The 26722-nt window shown below is 40.9% G+C and overlaps 1 protein-coding gene across 4 annotated transcripts in view; it reads left to right on the plus strand.

Moving 5' to 3' along the window:
- Positions 1 to 7855: 7855 nt before the first annotated feature.
- Positions 7856 to 26722, plus strand: part of LOC132398122 (protein Shroom4-like) — a 140977-nt gene continuing 122110 nt past the window's right edge. For all 4 annotated transcript variants that reach the window (XM_059977136.1, XM_059977134.1, XM_059977138.1 and 1 more), the window contains exon 1: positions 7856 to 8116. In XM_059977136.1, coding sequence (XP_059833119.1) covers positions 7991 to 8116 — 126 coding nt within the window. In that variant the 5' untranslated portion in view covers positions 7856 to 7990. The remainder of the gene's footprint in view (positions 8117 to 26722) is intronic.

Consider the following 26722-nt stretch of genomic DNA (forward strand, 5'->3'; position numbering starts at 1 on the left):
AATAGTTTGCTTTGCTGGTTTAAAGCAGATTTGTGAGGTTGACCTTGCCATGATCTTCACAACCTGGACCTGGAATTTTTATTTTACTGATCCAGCCGAAATAAGAATGCTGTAAAAAGGAAGTACTCAGCAGGTCAAACAGTGTCTGTGGAGAGAGAAGCCTTGTTAATATTTTTCATCAATAACCATTTTCATAAATTAATAATGTACAATTTGATTATGGTGGGTGAAGAAGGCAACTAGAGCTGGAATAAAGGTATGCCAATCAAGCTGAATAATTATGAGTTAACAATAGTGGGAGGAAATGTGAGTTTGAATGTTTTAATTCAAGGCCAAGTAGATGTGGGAAGATTATTAGAAAAAAAAACAAATTACAGAAAATAGAGGAAAAGAGCTGGAACAGAAACTTTTAAAAAAGTAACAAAAACTTCATTTTTAATATTTCCGACAATAACTAAAACCTGAAGGAATGAAATTGCATATTTTAAAAATTCTGTGCCAGAGAGATTCTATAGCACCTCAGGGCCTGCAAATTGCTTTGTGGTATTTTCTTTAGCTTTGGCAATGAAATGCAGTTGCAGCTCATTCAGATGCTGTTTGTGAAGTTGCAGAGAGATCAACAACTTGAACTGCCTAGTTTACGAAATGTCATTGAGGGATTTCCTTATGTAACCATGCACTGAAACTGGTTTCAGCACAGCATTCTCTATTGATGCATTCTACATTCCTGCAGCGGATGCCGACTCAGCAAGTATGAACTTTGCAGCCACCTCTCTAAAGTCTTCACTGCACTTCCAGCTAATGGATGAATGAATAATTGGGGGTGGGGTAAGTGCTCCAAAGGAATTTGCTTAATATTGAATTGAATTAACTTTATTACTTACATCCTCCATATACATGAGGAGTAAAAATGTTTACGTTACGTCTCCGTCTAAATGTGCAATGTGCTTTTTATAGTAATTTATAAGAAATAGTATCTACAACAGGACAGTCAATATAACATAGAAATACAGTTGTATCAGCATGAATTAATCAGTCTGATCGCCTGATGGAAGAAACTACCCGAAGCCTGTTGGTCCTGGCTTTTATGGTGTGTCACTGTTTCCTGGATGATAGTAGCTGTAACATCCCAATTTTTTCCTATGACAGTTCACTGTCCATCTGTTCAAAGTTCAAAGTAAATGTATTATCAAAGTTCATACATGTCACCATATACAACCCCGAGATTCATTACTTGCAGGCATTCACAGTAGAACAAAGAAATAAAATAGAAGCAATTAAAACTACAGAGACTGACAATCAATGTGCAAATGAAGACAAACTGTCCAAATACAAAAAAATTAATAATAATAATTTCTAAAGAAGTAAATAAATAATACTGAAAAGATGAGTTCTGGAATCCTTGGAAGTGAGCCCATAGGCTAATAAATCAGTTCAGTGTTGAGTTGAGTGAAATTATCCACACTGGGTCAGGAGCCTGATGATTGAAGTATAGTAACTGTTCGTGAACCTGGTGGTATGGGACTTAAGGCTCCTGTATCTCCTGCAAGAAGAGAGCATAACTTTGATTATTGAGTTCCTTGATGATAGATGCTGCTTTTTTGTGACAGTGCTCCATGTAGATGGCTTTTCCTGTGATAGACTGGGCTGTATATGCCACTTTTAGTAAGCTTTTCCATCCTTGGTTATTGATGCTTCCACACCAGGCTACTCTCCACTGTGCATCTGGGAAGGAAATATGCCATCTTTCTCCTGACCCACTAAAATGATTGATGATAAATGCCAGCAGTACCACATCCAACACATCTCATGAATGCATGAAAGAAGCAAAGACCTCCAGGAATAAAGAGGGTCAGCTTTTCTTAAATTAACACACAACACATTTTGTTTGTCCAGCACCCTTCTGAGGATGTTTGCAGCCTTTTTGTCAGTTCAGCTGACAAAATGTCTGAGTATTCTGTGTATCATCGTGGTAATGCATCCAAATCTCTGTTTTGCTCTCTCTTCACTGCTGCCATCAGGTAGAAGGGTCAAGGGCCTCAGGACTTGCACCACCAAGTTCAAGAACAGTTTCTACCTCTCAACTAAAAGGGTCTTGAACAAAAGGGGATAACTAGACTCACTTGCCCCATCACTGAAGTATTCCTATAACCACTGAAATGTTTGCATTTGCAGTCTTCTGCTCACTGGCTGATCTTTTATTGATTCTGTTATAGTTACTGTTCTATAGCTATGCTGAGTATTCCCACAAGAAAATGAATCTCAGGCTTGTCCTGTAAACGATGGCATATATGTATTTTGGTAAGAACATTTACTTTGAACTTAGAATGTAGCTCTTTCATCAGCCTATTCTCTGAGTGTTGAAATTGAGAGACAGACAAATACTACCTGTTATTCTGGTTAAAATTGTTGAAAGTATATACAGATACAGTGAACGATATTCCCTGTTTCTATCTGTTAGGAGCTCATTCAACTTCTAAAATCCCATAAGATCAGGAAATGAAAATTCAGTCATAATTTATATTTCAGCTTTAAAGTTTTCCATGAAGGTTTGAACAGAACACAGACAGCTATGTCATACGATGCTATTGACACTTACTGACATTCATTATCTTTGCTAACACATGGAAAACTCTAGTTTTAGTGAAGTACTGGGGTGTTTTGCTCATAAACCACTACATTCAGATGATTCAGTACCATCAGGAAATGATGGTTGAAAAGATAATGTACTAGTCAAAAGTACTTGTAAAATTTTACATGCTGCATATTTATAAATATATTGTAAGATGTAGAATATACATGGTGGATTCATTGTCGGCTTTTTTCCATTTTCCAGAATAAATTAATACTTAATATAATGTAGATTCTACTGAGGCACTGGCAGTTAGGATGTTCACTAGCTGGTGGTGTGGTAGTGCCTGCACCAGACCGAGGTTCGAATCCAGTCGGATCTTTGCATGTTTTCTATCCGTGCTAGGTTCATAAAACAGTCAAAAGTGCTAAAGAAACAACAAGGTTGTGCCCAATGCACCACAAGGTGTGGAAAGGAACAACAAAACAACAGAAAATAAGTCATCAATAGATTGAACACGAGGAAATCTGCAGATGCTGGAAATTCAAACAACACACACAAAATGCTGGTAGAACACAGCAGGCTAGGCAGCATCGATAGGGAGAAGCGCTGTTGACGTTTCGGGCCGAGACCCTTCGTCAGGACTAACCGAAAGGAAAGATAGTATTATCTTTCCTTTCGGTTAGTCCTGACAAAGGGTCTATCTATCCTTTCGGTTAGTCCTGACAAAGGGTCTTGGCCCGAAACTTCGACTGCGCTTCTCCCTATCGATGCTGCCTGGCCTGCTGTGTTCTACCAGCATTTAGTGTGTGTTGTTGTTCATCAATAGATTGGCTTAGAATTCTTAAAATATAACAGAGAATCGTGTAAAGGCATCTCTTCACAATACAGAATGGAAATCAGTTAGTTTGTTTGATGTTTTTTCAATTATCATACATTTTTTCTCTCCTTCCTTAAAGTGCTAACTCTTGATAGGATATGCTAATTTGTGTAAGTTTTCCAGTGGCTAAGTTTCATATGGGCATGTAGACTAAAGTAAGAATAGCAGATACTGGAACCACTCATCAGATCAGGCAGTATCAGTTGAAAGAGAAAGAGTTAATTCCAGTCTGGGACACTTCAACAGCATCCATGGCATTTCTCTTTCCTCAAATGCTATCTTATCCGCTGAGTGTTTCCAGTGTTCTCTGTTTTTATTTCAGATTTCCTGTATCTGCAGATGTGTATAATGAGCATCAACTGGCAATGCGACTATATAGAATTACATTGCTGAAATCAATCCCATTTACCTGATAAAATACAAGCAGATTTTCCAAGTATGAGTACTAGTTGAGAGGTATCCAGGAACAAGAATCTGGCTGAATTTTTCCATTCCTTTTTACATGTGCCAAGTTTAAGCAGATCATGGTAGTGGCTCTGCCAGCTGAGAGAAATTGATTCAATGCCAATTTCAAAATCTGACATTGAAAGTTTAGTAACATGTTATATGACTTACACAACTTATCTGAACACTACTAGAAAATATAATTGACATTTTGAGTTTATAAACCTTAGTCTTTACCAAATTTACATAATGCAAGTTTGTTCTTAAGTAATGAGATAATACTGAATGGTATGTTAATGTGGAACTCTGATTGACCATGTATAGGAAAGTTCTCTATGATAATCAACAAGTGAGTTCATAATTGGATCTACAGAACAAAATGCTGAGATGATGAAAGAGTCATTCTAATGCAATCTTTGGCATGTGTGTAAATCCCCATTAGTCACAAATAGGTTGAGACTAAAATCAATGTGGATATAATTGTAATGATTTGTACTTTCTTCTCAATAACTTAACAGATTCACAATAAAATGATTTCCAAAAATGGGCTGAAATCTCAACCCTTCTTTGTTTTGTCAGAGGGAAAACAGCCTATAGATGAACTGAAACATTGACTGACCACTTTGCTTCACCGATGCTGCCTGACTGCTGAGTATTTCTCAGTTTCAGAATTAGAATCAGGTTTACCTATGTCATGAAATTTTCTGTTTAGCAGTAGCAGTACAGTGCAAGACATTAAAATATTACTGTAAGTTACAAAAATAAACAAACAGTGCAAAAGACAAATAATAAGGCAGAATTCATGGGTTCATGGACCATTCAGAAATATGATGGTGGAGGGGAGGATGCTGTTCTTAAAACGTTGAGTGTGGGTCTTCAGGCTCCTGTACCTTCCTGCAATGATGGCAATGTTACCAGCACAAAGAAGGCATGTCCTGGAAGGTGAGGGTTAATGATTAATGCTGCCTTCTTAAGGCATTGCTTCTTGAAGTTATCCTTGATGCTGGGGAGATTTGTGCCTATGAAAGAACTAGGTGAGTTTACAACACTCTGCAGATTTTTGTCACCCTATGCATTGGAGCCTCCATACCAAGCTGTGGTGCAACTGGTCAGAGTGCTCTCCATTGCAAGAATCTTCAGTGACATGCCAAATCTCTTCTAATTAATAATGGAATAGAGCTGCAGGTGTGCCTTCTTCATGATTGCAATGATGTGTTGGGCCCAGGAATAGTCCCCTTAGATATTGATGCCCAAGAACTTGAAGCTGTTTACCCTTTTCACCTCTGACCCCTCTTTAAGGACAAATGTGCATTCACCCTCTTCCTGGAGTTCACAATCAATTCCTTGGACTGAAGTTCAGTGGAAGGTTGTTGTTATGACATGATTCAACCAGCCAATCTATCTTACTCCTATACGTTTCCTCATCATTTTTGTTACATAGAAGAAGAACCTTTTCTTAGCTCAGTATCTGACATGCAAAAGCAGAAACGTGCAGATACTGGAAACCTGAAATAAAACATAGAACAGTATAGCATTGAACAGGAACTTCAGCCCATAATGTTGTTACAAACTAATTGCATTAGTAATAAAATTCCCAGCGAAAGAAATCCCATCTGCCTACACAATGGTCATATCCTTCCTTTTCCTGTGCCCATCTAAGAGAGTCTTAAATTCCTCTGGCACATTTGCTCCACCACTACCCCAATAATTCATTCCAGGCACCCACCACTCTGTGTAAAAGAACTGCCTTGCACATCGCTTTTGAACTTAACCCCTCTACCCTTAAATACATCCCCTCTGGTATGAATAATTTCAATGCTGAGGAGAAAAAGATTCTGGCTGCCTCGCTCTAGTGATAAACCTCTATCTGATTTTTCCCCAGCCTCTGAACTATACAGAAAACAAGTTTGTCCAAAATTTCCTTATACCATATGCCTTCTAATCCAGACCACATCATGGTAAACCTCTTCTGCACCCTCTCCAGTATCTCCACATCCTTCCTGCAAAGCAGCAATCTGAATTGAATGCAAATAAAATTAGAAAAGTGCTGGAAATACTCCTTAAGCCAGAAGTACCTGTGAAAAGAGAAAGTGCATTAATGTTTCAGGGCAGTGGGCTTTTGAAAGAAGGATCTTCATCTTCATGGAAAACATGGAAACTATCACATTATTCTGTCTAAAATAGAATGCCCAGAGTTATTAATGAATGAATACCAGAGAAACAGATAATCAATAACACAGAGCTTAATTTGCAAATCTGTTTTTAAAGTAAAAGATGAACATTGTCTAGTAGAGAAGAAAAATGTGTATTTTCATAGTTAAACACATAAAATACTGGAGGAGTTCAGCAGATCAGAAAGCATCTATGGAAAAGAATGAATATATATGTATTTCATATACTTTATCATAATGCAAAGCAGTTAGAAGTCTGAATACCTTCCTTTGGAAATGCATTTCACTATTGAGTAGGCAAGTGAAGATCAGCCACAGGGAAAACTGAATGGTAGCTACCCTCACTGATCTCATAGTCCTTGTGTTAGAAAATGGTTATGCTAGGCACTCTTTACATTTTGTTCTCTGTAAATGCCCAGCTGATGAACACATCACCGCGTTACTACAGATGGTTCCCAAATCATGAAGGAGTGAAAAATCTGACAGCTTTCAGTGATTTTTCCTGGGAATGAAAAACAAACTAATATTAACTGTGAGGTTCCTTTGTCCTCATATGGGCTCTTGAAATATGAGCAGTATAATGAAACAGTGGTGAATCACTGTATCCATTCAGGATAAAAACTCAATTTCAGAATAGGAATTAAAATAAAAATACTAAAATGAAAGATCAGCTTCATTGTTCAGATATACACTGAAACATATGGTGAAATGCATCATTTGCACCAGTGACCAACGCAGCCCAAGGATGGGCTGGGGTAGCCCACATGAGAAGTTGGGGGCTTGGGGTCTGATGTTTGATATTGGTGTTTTTCTGTGTGGGTGAATCTGTTAGTCTTTGTGTGACAGAGAGGTTCGCAGGTTTTAATGCTATTGTCACTGTTCTTTTCTGTACTGAGGGGGCTGGGAATCTGATATTTTGTCTGTTTTTTTCTGCGAGGAAGGGGCTAGGGATTTGATATTATCTCTGCTGTTTTTCTGCAAGGGAAGGGGATTTGATGTGATTGTTGCTGTTTTTTGTGATGGAGGGGTGGGGGTTTTAGATTTTGCATGTTTTGTTTCTTTTTTGTGTCGGGGTGGGGGAGTGATGTCTTTCCCTTTCAACAACTCCCGTGGTTTTCCTGTGTTTCCTGGCTATCTGAAGAAGAGGAGTATCAGAGTTGTATTGTCCACACACACTTTGACAATAAAATGAAACTTTGTTTGGTTCTGGCACTAACATAGCATGCTGACAACTTACTAACCCTAACCTCTATGACTTCGGAATATGGGAGAAAGCTGGAACAACTGGAGGAAGCCCACATGGTCAAGGGAGATTGTATGAACTCTTTACAGGCAGTGACAGAAATTGAATCTGGATCACTGGCGCTGTGAAGCATTACACTAACTGCACTGTGACTGTGCCACCCCCACTAGGCAGCAAAACTGATGGGTTGCTCTTTCAATGACCAGAGCAGGCTAGACAGGCCAAATCCCTCCGTATGTAGTGTATGGCTTAATGAAAATAAAGCAAAGATGAAACTGGAACAAAGGAAAATTCCAACGTTGTGCATTCAATGAGAGGAGAACACTTTTCCTTTCACACATTTTCAATGAGATTCACGGTACAAGTCTTTAGGTTGAAAGATTGAGCAACTTTTGAATGCAATTATTTCCAGATTTCTCCGAAACGAGTTAAAAAGATGAACTGGAGTTGGACTTGCGCTGAGGTCCCAAACCTTTCCCTTTTGCCGCATTGGTTCGCTTCTCACATTCTGACGGAGGAGATGATTGGCTGGACTGGTTGTCAATCCTGGAACAGGCAGATTGAGGAGCGGGCGAGTTATGTCTCAATGTCATTTCCGTGATGGATGCAAAGTAGCAGTTAGTCGGGGGGGAAAGAAAAAATCAATGGGAATGTGATGGAACTCCGAGAAATCATAGAGTATGGAGCGCAACAGAGAAGCGGCCAGCATCTACCAACATATCCATGTTCATTTGCAAGGTGGAGCCCCATGGGGCTTTACCCTAAAGGGGGGGCTGGAACACGGAGAGCCCCTCACCATCTCAAAGGTAAAAAAAAATGAGACTTTGCTCTCCCGCTAGGAAGTGTCCATGATATAGCTCGTGCAAAAAGTATGGAAGGACTTTCGCGTGAAAACAATCCGTCTTAGAACTCAGAGAAGGAAAAACGAAGTTCTGGGTGGGGGTGGTGTGGACAAATGGTTCACAACGAAGCGCAAACTATGCATGAAAGGGGTCTCAAGTGATCGGCGTGCATGGCAGTCTGTAGCAGCCTGCTGCTGGAAGAGAATTTGGGGAATGCACTTTAAACTGCATTGGGAAAAAGTAATCTAATTTTGGTAGAAAGTCTGTTTGAAAGTAGAGGCAGGAAAATATATGTTTAAAAATACCGACAGGCTGCTTCACTGAGATGTATTTCGGGAGGTGCTGAAGGACATGGTTCCAATTTAAAAATTGCAGGTTTTCTGCATTCTAAATGTGTGCACATTTTGCTGTGGTATTGCAACGGGGCTGTATATTATATTGGGTTGTTACTTCCCCTCTGTAGGTGAGGGAGAGGTTTATTTCTGAACCCGGGAAGCAGAGGGGGAATGGGCAGGAGGTGTGTGTGTGTTGGGGGGGGGGGGGGGGAAGCAGCCAGTGTTTTATTTGTGTAAATGATTAACGATCTTTCACCCTCGCAGCTCCTTCACAAGTAAAACAAGCAGTAAGTAACTTAAAAAAAGACTGGTTCACAGAACAGCCTTTCACTTAACTCATAGGGGATATGTTAATTCCCTTCTTTAGTTACATATTAAACCGCATTGTTACTGATTAACGCCCCCCTCGCCCCTCCCCCATCACCGAGCAGTTGGAGCTGAAGTTTAGCCCCTGTGCGGCGATTTCTGCTGGACGTTCCTTTACAGCTGTTTGAGTTAATATCCCCAGAAGACAAACGGGAGGCAGCGGTACTCCATAATCTACATCGTTAAATCTTTAATTAAATAAAGTCTACTTGGGAGAGAAAGAACACTTCTCGGGATGAGTCAGAGGATTTCATAGATTTTCTCTCTTTCTCCTGCTTGCCCTGCCAAATTTCTTAAGTTCTTGCCTGACGTTCCTGCACGCCAAGAGCTTTCCTTTAAAGTGTGTTCATGGGATATGGGTGTTCCTAGTCACACCTGCATTTAATGGCCATCCCTAGAAGCTGTTGAAAAGTTAGTTGATGGAAAGCCAGGTTCTGGGCTGACTGAAGACCATGTGGTGAATGGATCCCCATGGCGCAGGGAGTTCCAAGATTTTGGTCCAGTGATGGTGAGGGAATGGTAATTATGTTTTGAAATCAAGCTTGGCTATGAATCGTAAAAGAACCTGCAGATGCCGGTGAATGCGGACAGATGCCATTTTCCAGCTCCTAGATAGTAAGGATTTTATGTTTGGAAAGCACATCCAGGGCAACCAAAGGCCCCACCCACCCGAGACGTTCTCTCTTCTCACCTCTTCCATGGTAAAAGAAGTTACAAAAACATGAAAGTACTTACCACCACACTCAAGGACATCCACCCTGCTGGTACAAGCTTATTTAATGGTTCCCCAATACAATAAGTGGACTTGACTTCACTATCTACCTTTTTTTGATCTTTCACCTTGCTGTTTCCCTGCACTGTACATTTCCTGTAGCTGTTACACTTTATTCTGTTATTGTTTGTACTACCTTGGTGCACTGTGCAGACCTGTCAAAGGGTTTCAGCCCAAAATGTTAACTCTACTTTTTCCAATAGATGTTGCCTGGATTGCTGAGCTCCCCCATCATTTTGTGTGTGTTGCTCGGATTTCCAGCATCTGCAGATTTTCTCCTGTTAATGCATTATGTAATGATTTGATCGGTATGAACAGTAGGCGACAAATGTAATGGAGTTCACCAAAATGTAATGCCCTGTGGGTGATCTATTATTTTTTATGTGTGAGAGAGGGGGTAGGGGGTTGGGGGTTTGATGTTAATGCCCGGTGGGAGTGGTTTTGCGTTTGGGGATTGATGTTCTAGTTCCTGTTTTCCGGGTGGGCGATTTGTTAGTTTTTATGTGAGGAAGAGGTTGGGGGGTGGGGTTGAGTTTTGTTTCTTTTTCCTTATCATGTGTAGGGGCATGGATTTTCTGTATTTCGTGGCTATCTGGAGAAGATGAATGTCAGAGTCGTATTCTACGTACAAAATAAAATGAATCTTTGAGACTCATTTGTATTGGTGAGACTCTTCACTAATGTCAGGAGTTTAACAAGGTCCCTCGTGGTAGGTTAATCCAAAGGACTGAAGTGTATAGGACTTGGAGTGACTGGCAGATTCGATTCAACATAGGCTTGGTCATAAAAGATGAGGACAGTGGTGGAAGTATGCTATTCTGACTGGAGGTCTGTGACCAGTGGAGATCCATGGGGATCAGTGCTGGAATCTCTTGTTTCTAATGGAAAAGTATACGGTTAAAGGCACTGATGTACAGAGATATCTTATGGTTCAAGTCCATAGCTCCTTGAAAGTTGTGACTTAAATGGACGGGCAGGTAAAGGAGGTGTATGGTATGCTTGCCTTCATCAGCCCTGCTATTGAGTATAAGAGTTATGAAGTTATGTTGCAGCCATTTCAAACAATGGTTAGATTGCACTTAAAGGATTGTGTGAAGTTCTGGTTCCCTCCATTCCAGGGAAGATCTATGCAACCCAGGGATTGACCTACAGTCAATGAACTCAGAGGGAAGCACCAGATGTAATTAAGCACATGGTGTTGACCTGGTGCACAACAATAATGAGGACTTGTAGTACATATGGTGATTTCATAACCAGTGGGTCAGATCAAAGCTCTGCATTCCTGCCATATCAACTTGTGGATGCTGATAGACAATTAAACAGATAAAGGGGTAAGGAAGCTTTGAAGTTGCAGAGCGGTTAGCATGATACTATTACAGCTCAGGGCATCCAAGTTTAGAGTTCAGTCCCAGTGTCCTCTGTAAGGAGTCTCTAGGTCCTCCCCGTGCAATGCATGGGTCTTCGCTGGGTCCTTTGGTTTCCTCCCACGGTCCAAAGACGTACCAGATAGGTTCAATTGTCATTGTAAATTGTCCCTGGATTAGGTTAGGGTTTAATTAGGGGTTATGAGGCGGTGCGGCTAGAAGGGCCTATTCTGCACTTTATCTCTTAAGTAAATAAGAACAAATGTGTCCTCTATGATGGTGGGACCCTCCATGTGAACGCTAGAGACTGCTCTGTGGGACGAACTTCAATGGAAGGATAACAGGTTCACCACCACATCTAGAGCAGTTGGGAATGAGCTATAATTGCTGGCCTGATCACCAGTGCCCAGATCCAAAAATGTATGAGGTGATAAAGCAGTCATAAACTGACACTTGACCATTTATCAGACCATGTTAGAATATTGACCATCTCTCACTGTATGGAGATATTGAAAATTTCTTATCTGCTACATTGTGAATGGAACTGAACTCACCAACAAACAGTTCAGATGGAACGGCTGAAGATGACTAGGATCTTGAAGTTGTCCCTTACAAATGTCCTGAAGCTGACTTCTAACAGCCACAGCCCATTTTCTTTTGTGCTGTGTATCACTCCCAACACTGTAGAGTTTCCCCCTTAATTCCCTTTGGCTCAACAATTGATCAGATACTGCCATAGTTTCAAGGCTAGTCACTCTCCATTACTGGAAATCAACCCTTCAGCACATGTTTATATTAATGGCTGCATTAAAGACCTAGCAGATGAGCAAATACTCTCCAGATTATTGTAATGATATAATTTCAACAGGCAGATTGTATAGAAACAAGCTATTCATCTCCCTGTACCATACTAACCATCAAGGACCCCTTCCACCAGCCTGTATCAATACTAAAACCAGATGAACAAGTTGAAATCAAAATTTGTTGAAGCAAAAGCCAATAAGAAAATAATGTTGATGAGGGTGGTGCTCATCAACAAAATTGAACACAATTCCCTGTAATTAATTTGCTTCATGCTGCTTGAGACATTTCAGATTATGGCTTTTGACTATTTAGAAGCCATGTCTTTGGTTGCCTCAGTCCAAGTTTCAGCAATTCCCTACCTAACTCCCAGTCTTTACATTTTCCTTTTTTTAAGATGCTCCTTAAAATGTATTTATTTATGGTCAAACTCCTAAATTATCATGAGTTGTCAATCAACACAGTTCCTTAAAACACTTCAAACTTTGTTGACAATAAAATACAACGACCAGTTGGTTTCAAAGATATAAGGTTGTTTCCTCTGTGTGAATTACATGAAATTAATGCAGCTATTTCCAGTAGTACAGGCAAGCAAACTTGCAATCCAGCTGCAAGGTGCTCTGTTGAGGATTTTGTGTAATATTTTACAATTAAAGTGTTATTAAGTTAAGGGTATTGACTGTTCCCAATATTAACCTGACCGTTTTAATTCCACAAACCATATATTTGTTTGGAGATCCATTAGCTTTAAGGCTGTGAGCAGTACTTAAAGAGAACATTGAAGGACTGTACATGAAAGTATGGAAATAACCCTCTGGTCATGGGTGGCAAAGGAAACAACATTCTGAACTGTAACACGGTAGATGGAGTTGGGGAGAAAAACTGGGAGAGCAGAACAAGCTTGTCATAAAATACACGTGGAATTCCTGAATTTGCACAGAATATATTGGGAGACAATAACCAAGTGTAGTTGAAGCTTTGTTTACGGTTTTAGTCACTGTACTATGGGAATGATTTAAAATATGGCAAACTCAAAATCCCCACATTCACCATCAGCACAGGTGCACTATAGGGTTAGTACCTCGCTCGACTCACTTTATACTTATGACTATATGGCTAAGTCCAGCTCCAATGCTATGTTTGTTTGGTGACGACACCACTGTTGTTGGCCAAATCAAAGGTGGAGTCGAGTCAGCAGACATGAAGGAGATAGAAAGTCTGGTTGAGTGATGCCACAACAACAACCTCTCACTCAATGTCAGCAAAACCAAAGAGCTGATTATTGACTATAGGAGGAAGAAGGAAATCAGAGGTTGAGAGGATGCGTTAATATGAGACGATCTTTTCTGGGACCAGTACATAAACGTCATCCCAATGAAGGTACAACAGCACCTCTACTCTTTTAGAAGTTTGGATAGATTCAACACATCACCAAAAATTTGGACAGAAATTTATAGATGCACAGTGAAGAGTATCCTAACTGGGTGCATCCTCGTTTGGTAGGGAAATATCAATGCCCAGGAATAGAAAAGGCTACAGAAAGTGGTCCATCATAGGCAGAACCCTCCCTATCGTTGAGTATATTTACATGGAGCACTGCCACAAGGCAGCAACATCCATCATCAAAGACCCCCACAATTGAGGATGTGTCCCTTCTTGCTACTACAATATGGCAGGATGTACAGAAGCCTCAGGTCCCACCCCATCAGTTTCAGGGACAACCACCGGGCTCCTTGACCACTGTTGACTGATCTGGACTAATTCTATGATCTGCAGACTCACCTCCAAGGACTCTTTAGCAACTCATGTTCTCAGCATTATTCTTATTTGCCCTGTTTAAGGTCTTTTGCACAATGGTTGTCAGTATTTCTATTTATATAGTTTTCTGTAAAGTTCTGTTGTATTTTTTCCTATAAATTTCTGCAAGAAAATTATTTTCAAGGTGGTATATGGTAACATATATGTACTTTGATAGTTTTACTTTGAACTTTGAAATTTGGTTTTGACATTGAACTTTGAGATAGATCCATCTGATTGCAGCATGGATTAGAAGTAGGAACCTTATTAGTGTCTTTTCAAACATCAGGATGCCACAAAACACTTTGCAGGAAATGAAATGCTTTCAGGAGTATTCATAGTTAAAATTTAGGAAATGACAGATATTTTGTGCACAATAAGCTCCCACAGGTACGTATGTGGAAGATGACCAGATTATTTGTAGTAGAGCTGTTGGTTGAATGTCCGCTATTGCCCTTGTACTGTTAGGTAGGCCACAGTTTAATGTCTCCCCTAAAAGCTGGACTTGAAGCATCACACATTACTCCTCCCATACAGCAGTGGAATGGCAGCACAGAAGTATATGGAGTAGAACATGAATCCATAACTTTCCCACTCTGGCAAGAGTGGTGCTCACTGTGTCAGGGTCAGCACATTTAAAAGAAATAAGGTCATGCTGATAAGAGTAAAGATGAAATTCTTCATGATTATTAAAGGTCTGGGAAAGTAAGTGTGATAGGCTAGTAAACTATTAAAATGGATGACTACAGGGTTGTGATAAAGATATTTAAGGAGCAAGTTGGAAAAGAAGCTTTTTATTAAGTAAGGCAGCACAGTTATGTAGCATGTAGCTCTGATGACCCAGGTTCAGTTCTTCATTATTATTTTATTCAGAGATCTGCGCAGAACAGGCTTTCTGGTGTAATGAGTTATGCCACTCTGCAGCCCACCTACTTAACACTAGCTTAATCTCAGGGCAATTTACAATGACCTACTAACCAGGAGGTCTTTGGACTGTGGGAGGAAACCAGCGCAATCACAGGGAGAAAGTGCAAACTTCTTACAGACAGCACCAGAGCTGAACTCCAAACTCCGACAGCCAGGGTTGTAATAGAGTCAGGCTGGCTGCTACGCTACCTTGACACCCCATGGTATTTGTGTGGGGTTTGAATGTGTCCGCATGAGTTTCATTTATTACTCAAGTTTTATTAAATATCCCAAAGATTTACTGCTCATTACATTAATTGATTGCTGTAAATCGTTCCTGGAGTCAATGGTTGATGGAGGTTCAGTGTGGAATTGGAGGATATGTGGAGAGGAATAGGTTGTAGGGAAATAAATGCGGGGACGGAATTGTTGGGATTGCTCCAAGAACTGGCAGATTCACTTGGCCACTTGTATTGTGAGATACGTGAAAGTTCAGAATTCTTTCTGATTAACACAACAAAGCAGAGAACAAAATTTTTTAAAAAGTAGAATTTTTCAAAAAGGAAAATATTTGTCTAATGTAAAAGGTACAAGTCAGGAAATTAATATCATGTGTTTAGGGGTTAGTGCTGATTTATTCACCAAAAGTCAATGATAGATGGTAACTTTCACCCATGATTATGGTAAGTTTTGATACACAAGGCAAAGATTATAAACAAGACGTGGGATCCAAGGAGACCTTGCTTTGTGAATCCACAGTTGGCTTGTCCACAGAAGGCAAAGGGTGGTTTTAGATGGTTTCGTATCCTGCATGGAGGACGGTGGCCAGTGGTGTTCTGCGAGGATCTACTCTGGTACCAAACCTCTTTGTGATTTTTATAAATGACCTGGATGAGGAAGTAGAAGGGTGGCTTAGTAAGCTTGCTGATGACACAAAAGTTGGAGTGCTATGGATAGTCTTGGGGGTTATCAGAGGTTACAGAAAGACTTCAGTCTGATGCAGAACTGGGCTGAGAAGTGGCAAGTGGAGTTCAACACAGATAAGTGTGAAGTGGTTCATTTTGGTAGGTCAAATTTGAAGACAGAATATAAAATTCATGGTCAGACTCTTGGCAGTGTGGAGGATCAGCGAGATCTCGGGGTCCACGTCCACAGGACACTCAAAGCTGCTGTTCAGGTTGACAGTGTTGTTAAGAAGGTGTATGGTGTGTTGGCCTTCATCAACTGTGGGATTTTCAAGAGCCTTGAGGTAATATTACAGCTTAGTTAGATCTTACTAGAGTACTGTGTTCAGTTCTGGTCACCTAATTACAGGAAGTATGTAGATACTATAGGGAGAGTGCAGAGGAGACTTACAAGGATGTTGCTTGGATTGGAGAGCATGTTTTATGAGAATAGGTTGAATGAACTTGGCCTTTTCTCCTTGGAGTGATGGAGGATGAAAGGTGACCTGATAGAGGTGTACAGGATGATGAGAGGCATTGATTGTGTGGATAGCCAGAGGCTTTTTCCCAGGGATGACTCGGCTAACATGAGGGGGCATAGTTTTAGGGTGCTTGGAAGTAGGTACAAGGGAAATGTCAGAGGTGAGTTTTTCACACGGAGTGGTTGGTGCATGGAATGCACTGCCAGTGAAGGTGATAGAGGCAGATGCAATAGGGTCTCTTAAGAGACTCTTAGGTACATGGCGCTTAGAAAAATAGAGGGTCATGCGGGAAATTCTAGGCAGTTTCTAGAATAGGTTACATGGTCGGCACAACATTGTGGGTTATATGGGAGGCAGGGTTTAAGTGTTGGCACAACATTGTGGGCCGAAGGGCCTGTACTGTGCTGTACTATTCTGTGTTCTTCTATAAAGGGCCTGTAATGAGCTGTAGGTTTCTGTTTCTAAAATATAATGTTGTTTGTAATGATAAAGCTTATTGAAATGATGTCATGCTCCCATGATCAGATATCGTATGTTTCGTGTTTTTACAGCTGATACTGAAGCAGTGACGCTATTGGTTTAATAATTGTTGATCTTTCAGGTCTGCGTCGCTGTTATCAACTGACCCTTTGCCAATTTCCATTCTGTTGTTGCTCTTTCCAAAAATATATTTAGTTTCGCAGATAAAGCATGGAAAGTCACATAGTTTTGAATATCCTGTTAGGTTAATTATGCTTGGAGACAAACTGTACTTGTAGATCAAATCACCATAGTGAAACTAGAAGTAGGTATTGAGTTTGCCTAAGATCGATACATTCAGCTTTAGAAGCTGATTTTAGAAAGTGTCAGTTTTTAGTGCATGACAAATTGATGGACCGGAATATTTTGGGCAGTTTTTAATGGGCTGATCCTGAAGTTATTTACAGCTCAGATACCTGCTCCTTCAAATAACTGACCAGTTCTCCCAATTGTTTTTCCCATGGACAATCTACCTCCATTGACAAATATTTGCTGCTTTGTTAATGCACACTCGGTGGCTGCTGTATTTAGTAAGTGGACACTGAGTATATGTTTGTGGTCTTCTCTTACAGGCCATCCACGAAGGTTCGACCTGGCATGCATTCAGAGGTGATCTTCTGCATGTCACTGTTGTAATGCATGGTTACTTGAGTTACTGTCAGCTCAGACCAGTCTGACCTTTCTCATTAACAAGGTGTTTTCACCCACAGGACTGCCGGTCACTGGATGCTTTGTTTTTTGCACCATTCTCTGTAAACTGGAGGCTTTTAAGCATGAAATTCACAGAAGATCAGTTTCTGCAATACCCAAACCACTTCATCTGGCACCAACAATCATTGCACGGTCGAAGTTACTTAGATTACATTTCTTCCCCATTCTGAACCTCTTGACCATGCCTGCATGCTTTTATGCATTGAGTTGCTGCTAAGTGATTGGCCAATTAGATACTTGCATCAACAAGCAGGTGTACAAATGTACTTAATAAAGTGGCCGCTGAGTGTAACTTAACTGTGTACCACTTTAGAATGGAGCAAATATTTTACTGGTGTTACATTGTTGTGTTGTGTTCTAGCTTGCGCTTCAATAATTAAGCAGGATGTCATGTCAGGCAGCATCTGTGTCTAAATGGTGACTTTCAGATCTGTGATCTTTTATTTGGAGTGTTCTGAATCTTTGATCAACTGATTATTTCTGTTGCTGTCTCTGTAGTCACTACTTGATCTGCTGACTATTTTCAGTATTCTGTTTATCCAGGAAATGCACTGTTTTTCTTTCTTATTTTTAACCACTGAATAACAGCATTCCCTTCAGTGCCATAATAGTTCCTTTGATCAATACTACTCCTTTCTGCAAGTCCTGGTTCAGCCGATTGCACTGTTGGTTGGAAGTTCAAAACTCACTCCAGAGACTTGAGCACAACACACTGATTGTGGGAAAAGAAAATGCTGTATAATTACAGGAGCCCATAAAACTTCACATTGCCGAAAGGAGTTCTGTCTACATAATCCTCTTTCCAAATTCATTCAGTATAGATGTTTACCCCTTTTCTTCCCCCCTCAGCTTGGTGCGATGTGATTTACTGTGAACACTGAGCCTATCACATTTACTTTAATATGGTAGTTTCCCTCTTAATACGTTAAAGGAATAAACGAAGGGAGAGAAAGCCTATGTTGTCCTGTTGGTCAAGGAGGGTGAAGTAACAACTGCATCCAAATACCAGAATAATGTAATGTGCTCTATGTAATAACTCAGACAGGTTTGAAGCAATTGTGCAAATGCATGTAGGACACACAAAATGCTGAACGAACTCAGGTCAGGCAGCATTTATGGAAAAAAGAAAGCAGACGACATTTCAGGCTGAGACCCTTCATCAGGACTGGAAAAGAGAGATGAAGTTAGAGTAAGAAGGTGGGAGTGGGTGAGGAAGAAGTACAAGGTAGTAGGTGATAGGTGAAACTGGGAGAGGGGGAGGGCTCAGGTAAAGAGCTGGGAAGTTGATTGGTGAAAGAGATACCGGGCTAGAGAAGGGGGAGTCTGATATGAGAGGATAGAAGGCCATGGAAGGGGGAAGAGCACCAGAGGAAGATGATGGGCAGGTAAGCAGATCAGGTGAGAGATGGGAATGGGGAATGGTGAAGGAGCAGGAGGTGGGGTGCAATCACCAGAAGTTTGAGAAATTGAAGTTGATGCCATCAGTTTGGAGGCTACCCAGATGGAATATAAGGTGTTGCTCCTCCAGTCTGAGTGTGGTCTCTTAGCAGTAGCTTTTTGCTTGTTTGTGAAACACACACAGTATTATGAATGAGTTTAATAATCTGTCGATGCAAATATTTGCAACATATTTCATGACATATGCCAGTGATATGAAGCCTGATTCAGACATGACTATGAAATTGTGCTAAGGGTAATAGCTTTATTTTAATGAATCAGAGTTGACATTCCTGAATGCAAAGGAGGATAAGAAGGAAAAGGAGAGGGGGAAAAAAGAAGAAATGTGCATATTTCACAAACTTTGCATTTTCAAAGTGCAGAGCATAGGAGCAGCTGATTTATGTACAGTCTGTAAATACAAATGTGCTTGGGACACCAGCCAGATAGATTGTTCTGGATTGCAGGCATCTGCTGCTGGGTGGGAACTTGTGTATGAAGCAGTTGACAAGTAGAGAACCGTGTTGTAACCTGCGGAGGATCCATCCCTTGTAGCCTAGGAAGTACAACTCCAAATTAACTCAGCAAGCCAGCACAAAGAGCACCATGATGATAATCTGCTGTGGTGTTGATAATTGTAAATTAAGGATTGGGGTTTATTCATGTGTTGCTTTTTGAAAGAGACTCCTAAGAGGCCAGAGTGGACTGGGCCTGTAGACACACTTCTGGTTGTGCTACAGTCCCTTAATAGAATGATCCTGGTGATGAGAGGGTTAAGGGTGGCACAGTCGTAAGTCATTTGTACTTTCTACCCATGACCATGTAGCTTTTCTCCCACTGTCCTAAGATGCTTTGTAAAATTGTCCGGTGATTAGTCAAGGATTAAACTGGGTGATCTCTGGGCGGCATGGCTTGGATAGGCCAAAAGGCTCTACTCTGTACTGAATAAAGTTTAAAAAAACATATGAGGGGTGTTTGATTACTCTGGGCTTGTTTTTACTGGAGTTCAGAAGAATGTGGGGCGGGGTGGGATCTCATTGAAATCTTTTGCATATTGAAAAATCGTAGATAGAGTGGACGTGGAGAGGATTATTCTTGTAGTGGGAGAGTCTTAGAGCAGAGGGTACAGCCTCAGAACAGAAGGACCTCCCTGTAGAACAGATGAAGAGGAAATTCTTTCGCCAGAGGGTGGTGAATCTGTAGCATTCATTGCTACAAATGGCTGTGGAAGCCAAATCATTCAGTACATTTAAAGCAGAAGTTGATAAGCTCTTGATTAGTAAGGGCGTCCAAGGTTATGGGGAGCAGGGTGGAAAACAGGATTGAGAGGGATGAGGAGTCGGCTGTGATGGAATGCAGAGCAGACTTTATGGCCAAACTCTCCTCCTATGTCTTGTGGTTTTATTATGCATTGTATCATCAACCAAAGCAATGCATATACTAGTATCTGCAGTGAAACGTGGACTGGGTGGTGGGTGAAGCCTGTGATACTTAATGTTCACCATTTTCGTGGTAATGTCTCAGCTGGTTTCTTTAGAACAGAGAAGCCCCAAAGATTTAGATGAATTAAACAAAGATGAGCACATTCTGTTTCCAATGGCTGAATGGTGGATAACCAAAGGCACTAGTGTAAAAGTGATTGGCAAATAAATCCTGAGGTGATAGGAACTGTTACTGTGGAATAAACAATTCAGAATGACAACAATTTGAAAGGATGAAGAAACTCAATGAGAATAATATAAAATCTTGAAGAATGAAAAAACTGCTGTACTACAGAAAGAGACTTGAACTGGATTTCCCTTTGGAAGAGACAAATCAGGTATAGTGGGAAGAATTAAATTTGGCAAATGCAGGAAACACTTTTCTGCAAAAAGAGAAATGGAGTTAATGTTTCAGGCTAGAAAAATCTTTAACAGAAATACAAAAGAGAGAAATCAAGTTTGTTTTCAGATACCAAGAGCTGGAGAAGGGCTGCATAGGGCAAAGAGACTACAGCTGATCATGGGGTTGCTGTTGGTGTAAGCTGTAGATGATGTCCCCTAGTTTATAGGCTTATGTGGGCTGTTGGATAAACAGCACAAGCAAAGGAACATGAGGATGAAATTCAGGGGTGTACAAAATGCCCTGCAGGTCACATCATGCTAATGGAGGAAATCTGAATTAAAATTGCACATGGATAGCTACAGGAGAACTGGTCAGTTCTGATAAAGCAGAGAGAGCAAGTAATGTAAAGTTTATGGAATTCAGTACTAAATCCAGGAGGCTGCAACATGCCTTAAATGAAAATGGGATTATGTATTAGGCTTCATTATAACAGTGTACATATAAAATGGAGTGGAACTGGGACTGGGCACTAAAGTGGAAGACAGTGCCAAGCCTACTGGACTGAATGCAGGTGTTGTGGAAAATAGTCTCCAATTCACTGACTAATTTGGAAGGTTGTTGGGGTCCTGTTGGTGGAATAGGAAGATGTAAAAGAACCACCATATCTACTTCTATGGTTGCATGGGAAGTTGTCCTAAGAAGTGACAATTTAGTGGCGATAGAAGACCAAACTGAATACCTTATCTTTGTGTCATTATCATGAAAACTTTGGAGAAAGATCTGATTCTGAGGTGAATGAACTTTTACTCAAACAAGACAGTGAGTCATGTTTGCATATCAGAAACTTTCATTTACTTTGCTTCAGAAGTGATTTGGATCACAAGTCAGTTAAATAGTTGGGGATAATCACATCAATGTCCATGCATGTGGATTTTACAGATAGCAAGGGTGAGAATTCTACCATTTTTCTTACTTGAGTGGGTATTGAAAACGATTATGGAAGACCCATTCATTCCCAAGATCAACTAACTAATCCCAAGATTCAGGCCAAGGATGTTTTTTTTTCTTTGTTTATCTTCACTCCATATAGTCTTTGTTTAGATTATCCTTAGCAAAGAAAACAAAATTTCAAGTCTTCGCGTCTAAATTATGGGACATCGTTTGTAAACTATATACTGATAAAGCTTAGAAAATGGAGAGCTTGAATGGAAATGGGTATCATTTAAAGATACAGTTAGGGAAATGCTCTGGTGATAGAAGCAAGGAATTGTCAGGAACTATGATAGCAAAGATGTTTGTGGAGATTTGAGATGATGGAGCAAAGGAAACGTTATTTCAAACTTTAGTGTTACTTGTGTAACTGGATACTCCCATTACTATAGTGGTTATTAATTTTGAATTAAATCTTTGTATTATAAATTAACACAATTGTGTTTGTTTTAGTGCTACATTGTATAAAGTTTATTATTTCAAAGTGAGACTTTATTGAAATATTTGCTTTCCTGTCAAGTTATATCCTTGGCTTCTGATGCTGAATTATCTGAATTCAATAGAAGAGATTTGATGAATTGATGTGAATCAGTACTTTAGGTCATGCTATTCTGCTGGAGAACTTTCAGTTTCCTTAGTGACTGAACAATTAATAAAATTCTGGAAACCAGTCTAATTGTTCTCAATCTTTTGATGTTTCCTATGTTATCTGCTTTACTAAACTACATAGTGGAAGAGGTTAGTTATTCAGCAAAACCTTTTAAAGGCAGGCATTTCATTGAAAGCTGTGAAATAGGACAATGCAAGCTTCGTGGCTGAGGTGAAATAATGTAACTTCAGGCCAACAATGATTTTTTATGGAAATCATGTGGTTAATGTTCCATGCATCTTAATCCTTACATTTTCACTGTGTTAGCAACTATTTGGATTGCTAATGGTCAGGATTTGTGAAATAGCTAGTTAACTGCTGCTCAAAGTGCAAATCCCATCTTAAGTGGTTAATTTATGGTTCTTGCCTTATCCTAACAGTGACAGATAAATTCACAGAATGTGTGATTGTTCATATATTTTTAAGTAATCGAAACATGTAGCCAGTGTTACTACCAATATTTCACTGCATGGCATTTTCAGATTATGTACTGCATCCACGTAATGAGAAACATTTCCAGCAATTCCATTGTAGACAAATTCTTGTTGTGACACGAGTACATTTGAGCTATTGTCTCTGCTATTCATCTTGCTTTAAACTTTTAATTAATTAATTTAGAGATACAGTGCAGAATTGGCTTTTCCAGCCCTTTGAACCACACCACCCCAGCCAGCCCGGAAGACAGCCATTTAATCCTAACCTAATCAGGGACAGTTTACAATGACTAACTAACCTATCCTGGGTGTCTTTGGACTGCGAGAGGAGACCAGACTACTTGGTGAAAATACACATGTTCCACGGGGAGAACTACAGAGGATACCAGGATCTGACACCTCGAGCTGTAACAGCATCACTCTAACTGCTGAGGTACCATGGCACTCTTCTTATAGAAACCTAGAAAGCAGGAGCAGAGGAGACCATCGGCACCATTCTGTATGACCGTGGCTGGTTTTCTCTCTCAGTACCACATTCTCCAAATCACTTTAATTAATCCTTCGTGCCTAGAAATCTGTCAGCCTCCTAAAATATATTCAGGATTTCAGGTGTGCCTTATTTACCCGCAAAGGAATGTGGGTAAGAAGGAGAATCATTCTCTCCTTCTCTGTTTCCAACCTGTACACCTCTTAGTTTGCTTCTGTCAGCAAAACAATATTTACTGTCAAAATTTTTGTTTATTCCAAGTGTTACGACTGTGCCCAACTCTGAGGGGCCAAAGGGTCCCAAAGTAGCCCCCTCCTTTTTGAGAATTGCAAGATTGCTATTAAGTCAGGTCAGGAGACCCAGGAAATGAGAGCGAGACGTTTGGAATGTCCTGGCCCCTCAGCGATACAAAGCGACAGGAAACAGCCATTGTCTCTTGGAGACGGAATTGTGTATTGAATACTGTGCTATTTATTTGAAGCCCTCAGGGAATGACCAAAAGTGGACTGGTTGAGGGGAGGCATCCCTCCACCCTGATTGACATCTGAGACCCTGTGAGTCAGGTTAAAAGAGGGTCTAGGGAACAGCCCCTTTGAGATGCACCTGGAGAAATGCTATAAATCCCGTGACAGCGTTTAATAGTGACAGCCAGTGGGGACTCGCGTGCGTCCTTTTCCTTGGCCTAGGAATTGGTGGGCGTCCACAGTACGACTTAGCTAAAAGGACCGACTACTAAAAATGGAACTATCGAAGGATCGACATCATGAAAAGGAAAAACTGGCAAGTTTAAACATCTGTCTCGCTTGACTCCAACCAAAGGCTGCAGCCTGAATGAGCTAATGACTTTTATATTTCCATCGGACAATACATTATCCCCTAGACAATGATAGAGCTTATTTCTTATTGATTATTATCATACCTGCACTGTTAGAGTTAGTATTGATGACGTATATTATCTGTATGTTTGCATTGTTATTATTTTTGTGTATTTTTACCAATAAATACTGTTAAAAATAGTACCATCAGACTTCAACGGACCTCTCTATCTTTGCTGGTAAGTGACCCAGTTACGGGGTACGTAACAATTGGGGTTCTCGTCTTGGGATTTGACACCAAATTGGGAGGCCAGTGAATCGGGCTTGTAAGTCCAAACTTGGATCTGGTTACGTGGGTAGCCAGACGGGAAACCAGCAAAGATGGACGTGGATGAATTTATAGAAAACTCTACTCTAGAGGCGCTAGAGGCGGCCACCAAATCAGACTTGATAAATATGGCGAAGGAACTAAACCTCGCAAAGGTGAGGTTGTCAATGAAAAAGCGGGAGGTGCGAAGGGCCATAACTCAGTATTATATTGAGAAGAATTATATTCGCAGCTGAGGTATTGGAAAATATCCCTGAAAAGGTACCAGCTAGTGGGACGGCTCAGTTAGAGTTGGAGAAATTAAGGTTGGAACATGCAATTAAGTTAAAGCAGCTGAGAAGGAGAAAGAAAGGGCCGAGAGAGAAAAAGAAAGGGCTGACAAACAAAGGGAGCATGCGCTTTAGCTAAAAGAGTTATCGGTGAAAAGGGAGCATGTAATTCAGTTAAAACAGCTGGAAGCAGCTGAAAAGGAGAGAGAGAGAGAGCCGAGAAGGAGAGGGAGGCAGAGAAACAGAGGAAACATGACTTGGAGATGGAGAAGTTAAGGCAAGAGCGAAGAGATCAAGGGTCAGACCGAGAGCAGCGGTTTAATGTTAGTCGGGAGTTGAGGTTAGTACCTCCGTTGGAGGAGACGGATGTTGATAGTTATTTCTTGCTTTTTGAAAAGGTGGCAGTGAATCAGAAGTGGCCCAAAGAGCAGTGGGTGGCGTTGTTACAAAGTGTGTTAAAAGGGAGGGCACAACGAGCATATACGGCGTTGTCCATGGAGGAGGAAGAGGCGGAGAGTTATGACAAAGTAAAAGCGGCCATTCTCCGGACTTATGAATTGGTACCTGAAGCGTATAGACAAAAGTTCAGAACTTTAAAGAAAGGGTGGAATCAGACGTATACCGAATTTGCCTATGAGAAGGGTGTGCTCTTGGACCGTTGGTGTACAATAGAAATAGAGGATTTTTGGCATCTCAGGGAGTTAATTCTGATTGAGGAATTTAAAGGTTGTGTTTCGGAGGATATCCGGATGTATTTGAATGAGAAGCCGAATAAGTCCATCTCCGAATTTGCTAGGTTCGCAGATGAATATGCCCTAACCCCCACAAGACAAAGTTTTCCTTGAATAAAAGTTCCCAGAGAGACCGTGGGAACAATAGAGAAAGCCCGCCGGCTGAGGCAGAGGTCCCGCCGGGAGCTAGTGGTAAGATTGAGGGGGAAAGGCAAGACGGCCAGAGATTTCCGGGTTTGACCTGTTTTAATTATGGAAAGGGGGGACATATTGCATCTCGGTGCTTTGCTCCGAGGTAAGAGACAGGAAAAGGGAAAGCAGCAGTCCTTATTGAATGTGCCGTGGTAATCAGTAGATCGACAAGAGAGCCCCGGGTAGACAGAGTACGAGAAGGGTCTGAAACTTGTTTGTCAAATGGAACCGTGTCTGTGAGGGAGGGAGATACACCAGTTCCAGTACGGATCTGGAGAGACACAGGGGCTGAACTGTCATTGATTAGGTACTGGATTTTGGTCACAAGACGGGAATGGTAGCTGTGAAAGGAATAGGAAAAGGGACAGAAACGGTGCCCTTGCATAGGGTCACTAGGAATTGTGAGCTGGTATCTGGACCAGTTGAAATGGGGGTGCGATCAGAATTCCCGAGAAATGATGAGGACGTCCTTCTGGGTAATGATTTAACCGGTGGTAAGGTTTGGTCAGCAATGACGCTGACGAGATAGCCGGTGGAGGTCCTGCCCCTAGATTCCAAGATCTATCCCGCATGTGCGATCACTCGCAGCATGTCGAGAACGGCAGCTGAGAACAAGAGCAGTTTAAATCCGGCCAGTATCGATTTTGCCAAGACGTTTTTACCGACCCTGTACCACGAGGGTTTAGAGAGTGGTAAAACGAAGAATAGTAAAGTGAAAGAGTAAGGGAGAGGATGTAGACCTGCCCTTAGTGAGGAGAAAAGTTCTAGAGGCACGAAATAAAGATGAGAAACAGATAGAGCTGTTAAAAGGTCCAGAGTTGGACATGGATGATCTGTCTGGTTTGGCAGAACTGTTTGAAATTGAAAATTCTAAAGGTGTTCCCCATAATGAAATGAGGGCAGTCCTAGATGAAAAGGGTGCCCTTACCTTGAAGAAGTCTGCTGGGGTGGCAGATGAGGTTGTTTCAGCCCGCGGGGTTGAGTTTACCCTGGAAGGGAGTTGCCCAGAACGTCGCTGGAAGGATCAGGGGAATTTAGAATTTGGACAGGGTACGGGTATTGAAAGCCTGGAAGAGGCAAATGTCCCATTTGAGTGTGTCCAAGATGTGGATTCACGTGGTACTGAACCTAGTAATGGAGCTCAGAAAAAGTCTGAGGTATTTGATTCAGTTGAAAAGGAATGCAGTCCTTGTGGGTCAGATGGACTTGGTTCAGTGAAGAAAGGGTTAACCTTGATTATAATGGGAAGTGAGAGTTCCCAGGTGTTTGTGCTTGAAGGTGTGTTAAAGGTTAGTGAGGAGATAACAGGTGGGGTGGTGAATATTATTATTGAAGGAAAAGGGAAATGTGTAGTTCCCAAATTGATGGAAGGAAATTTAAAGGCTGGACTGATGTCTGAAGCAGCAACCAGACTACA

This window comes from Hypanus sabinus, chromosome 8, assembly GCF_030144855.1.
Source record: "Hypanus sabinus isolate sHypSab1 chromosome 8, sHypSab1.hap1, whole genome shotgun sequence".
Taxonomy (NCBI): domain Eukaryota; kingdom Metazoa; phylum Chordata; class Chondrichthyes; order Myliobatiformes; family Dasyatidae; genus Hypanus; species Hypanus sabinus.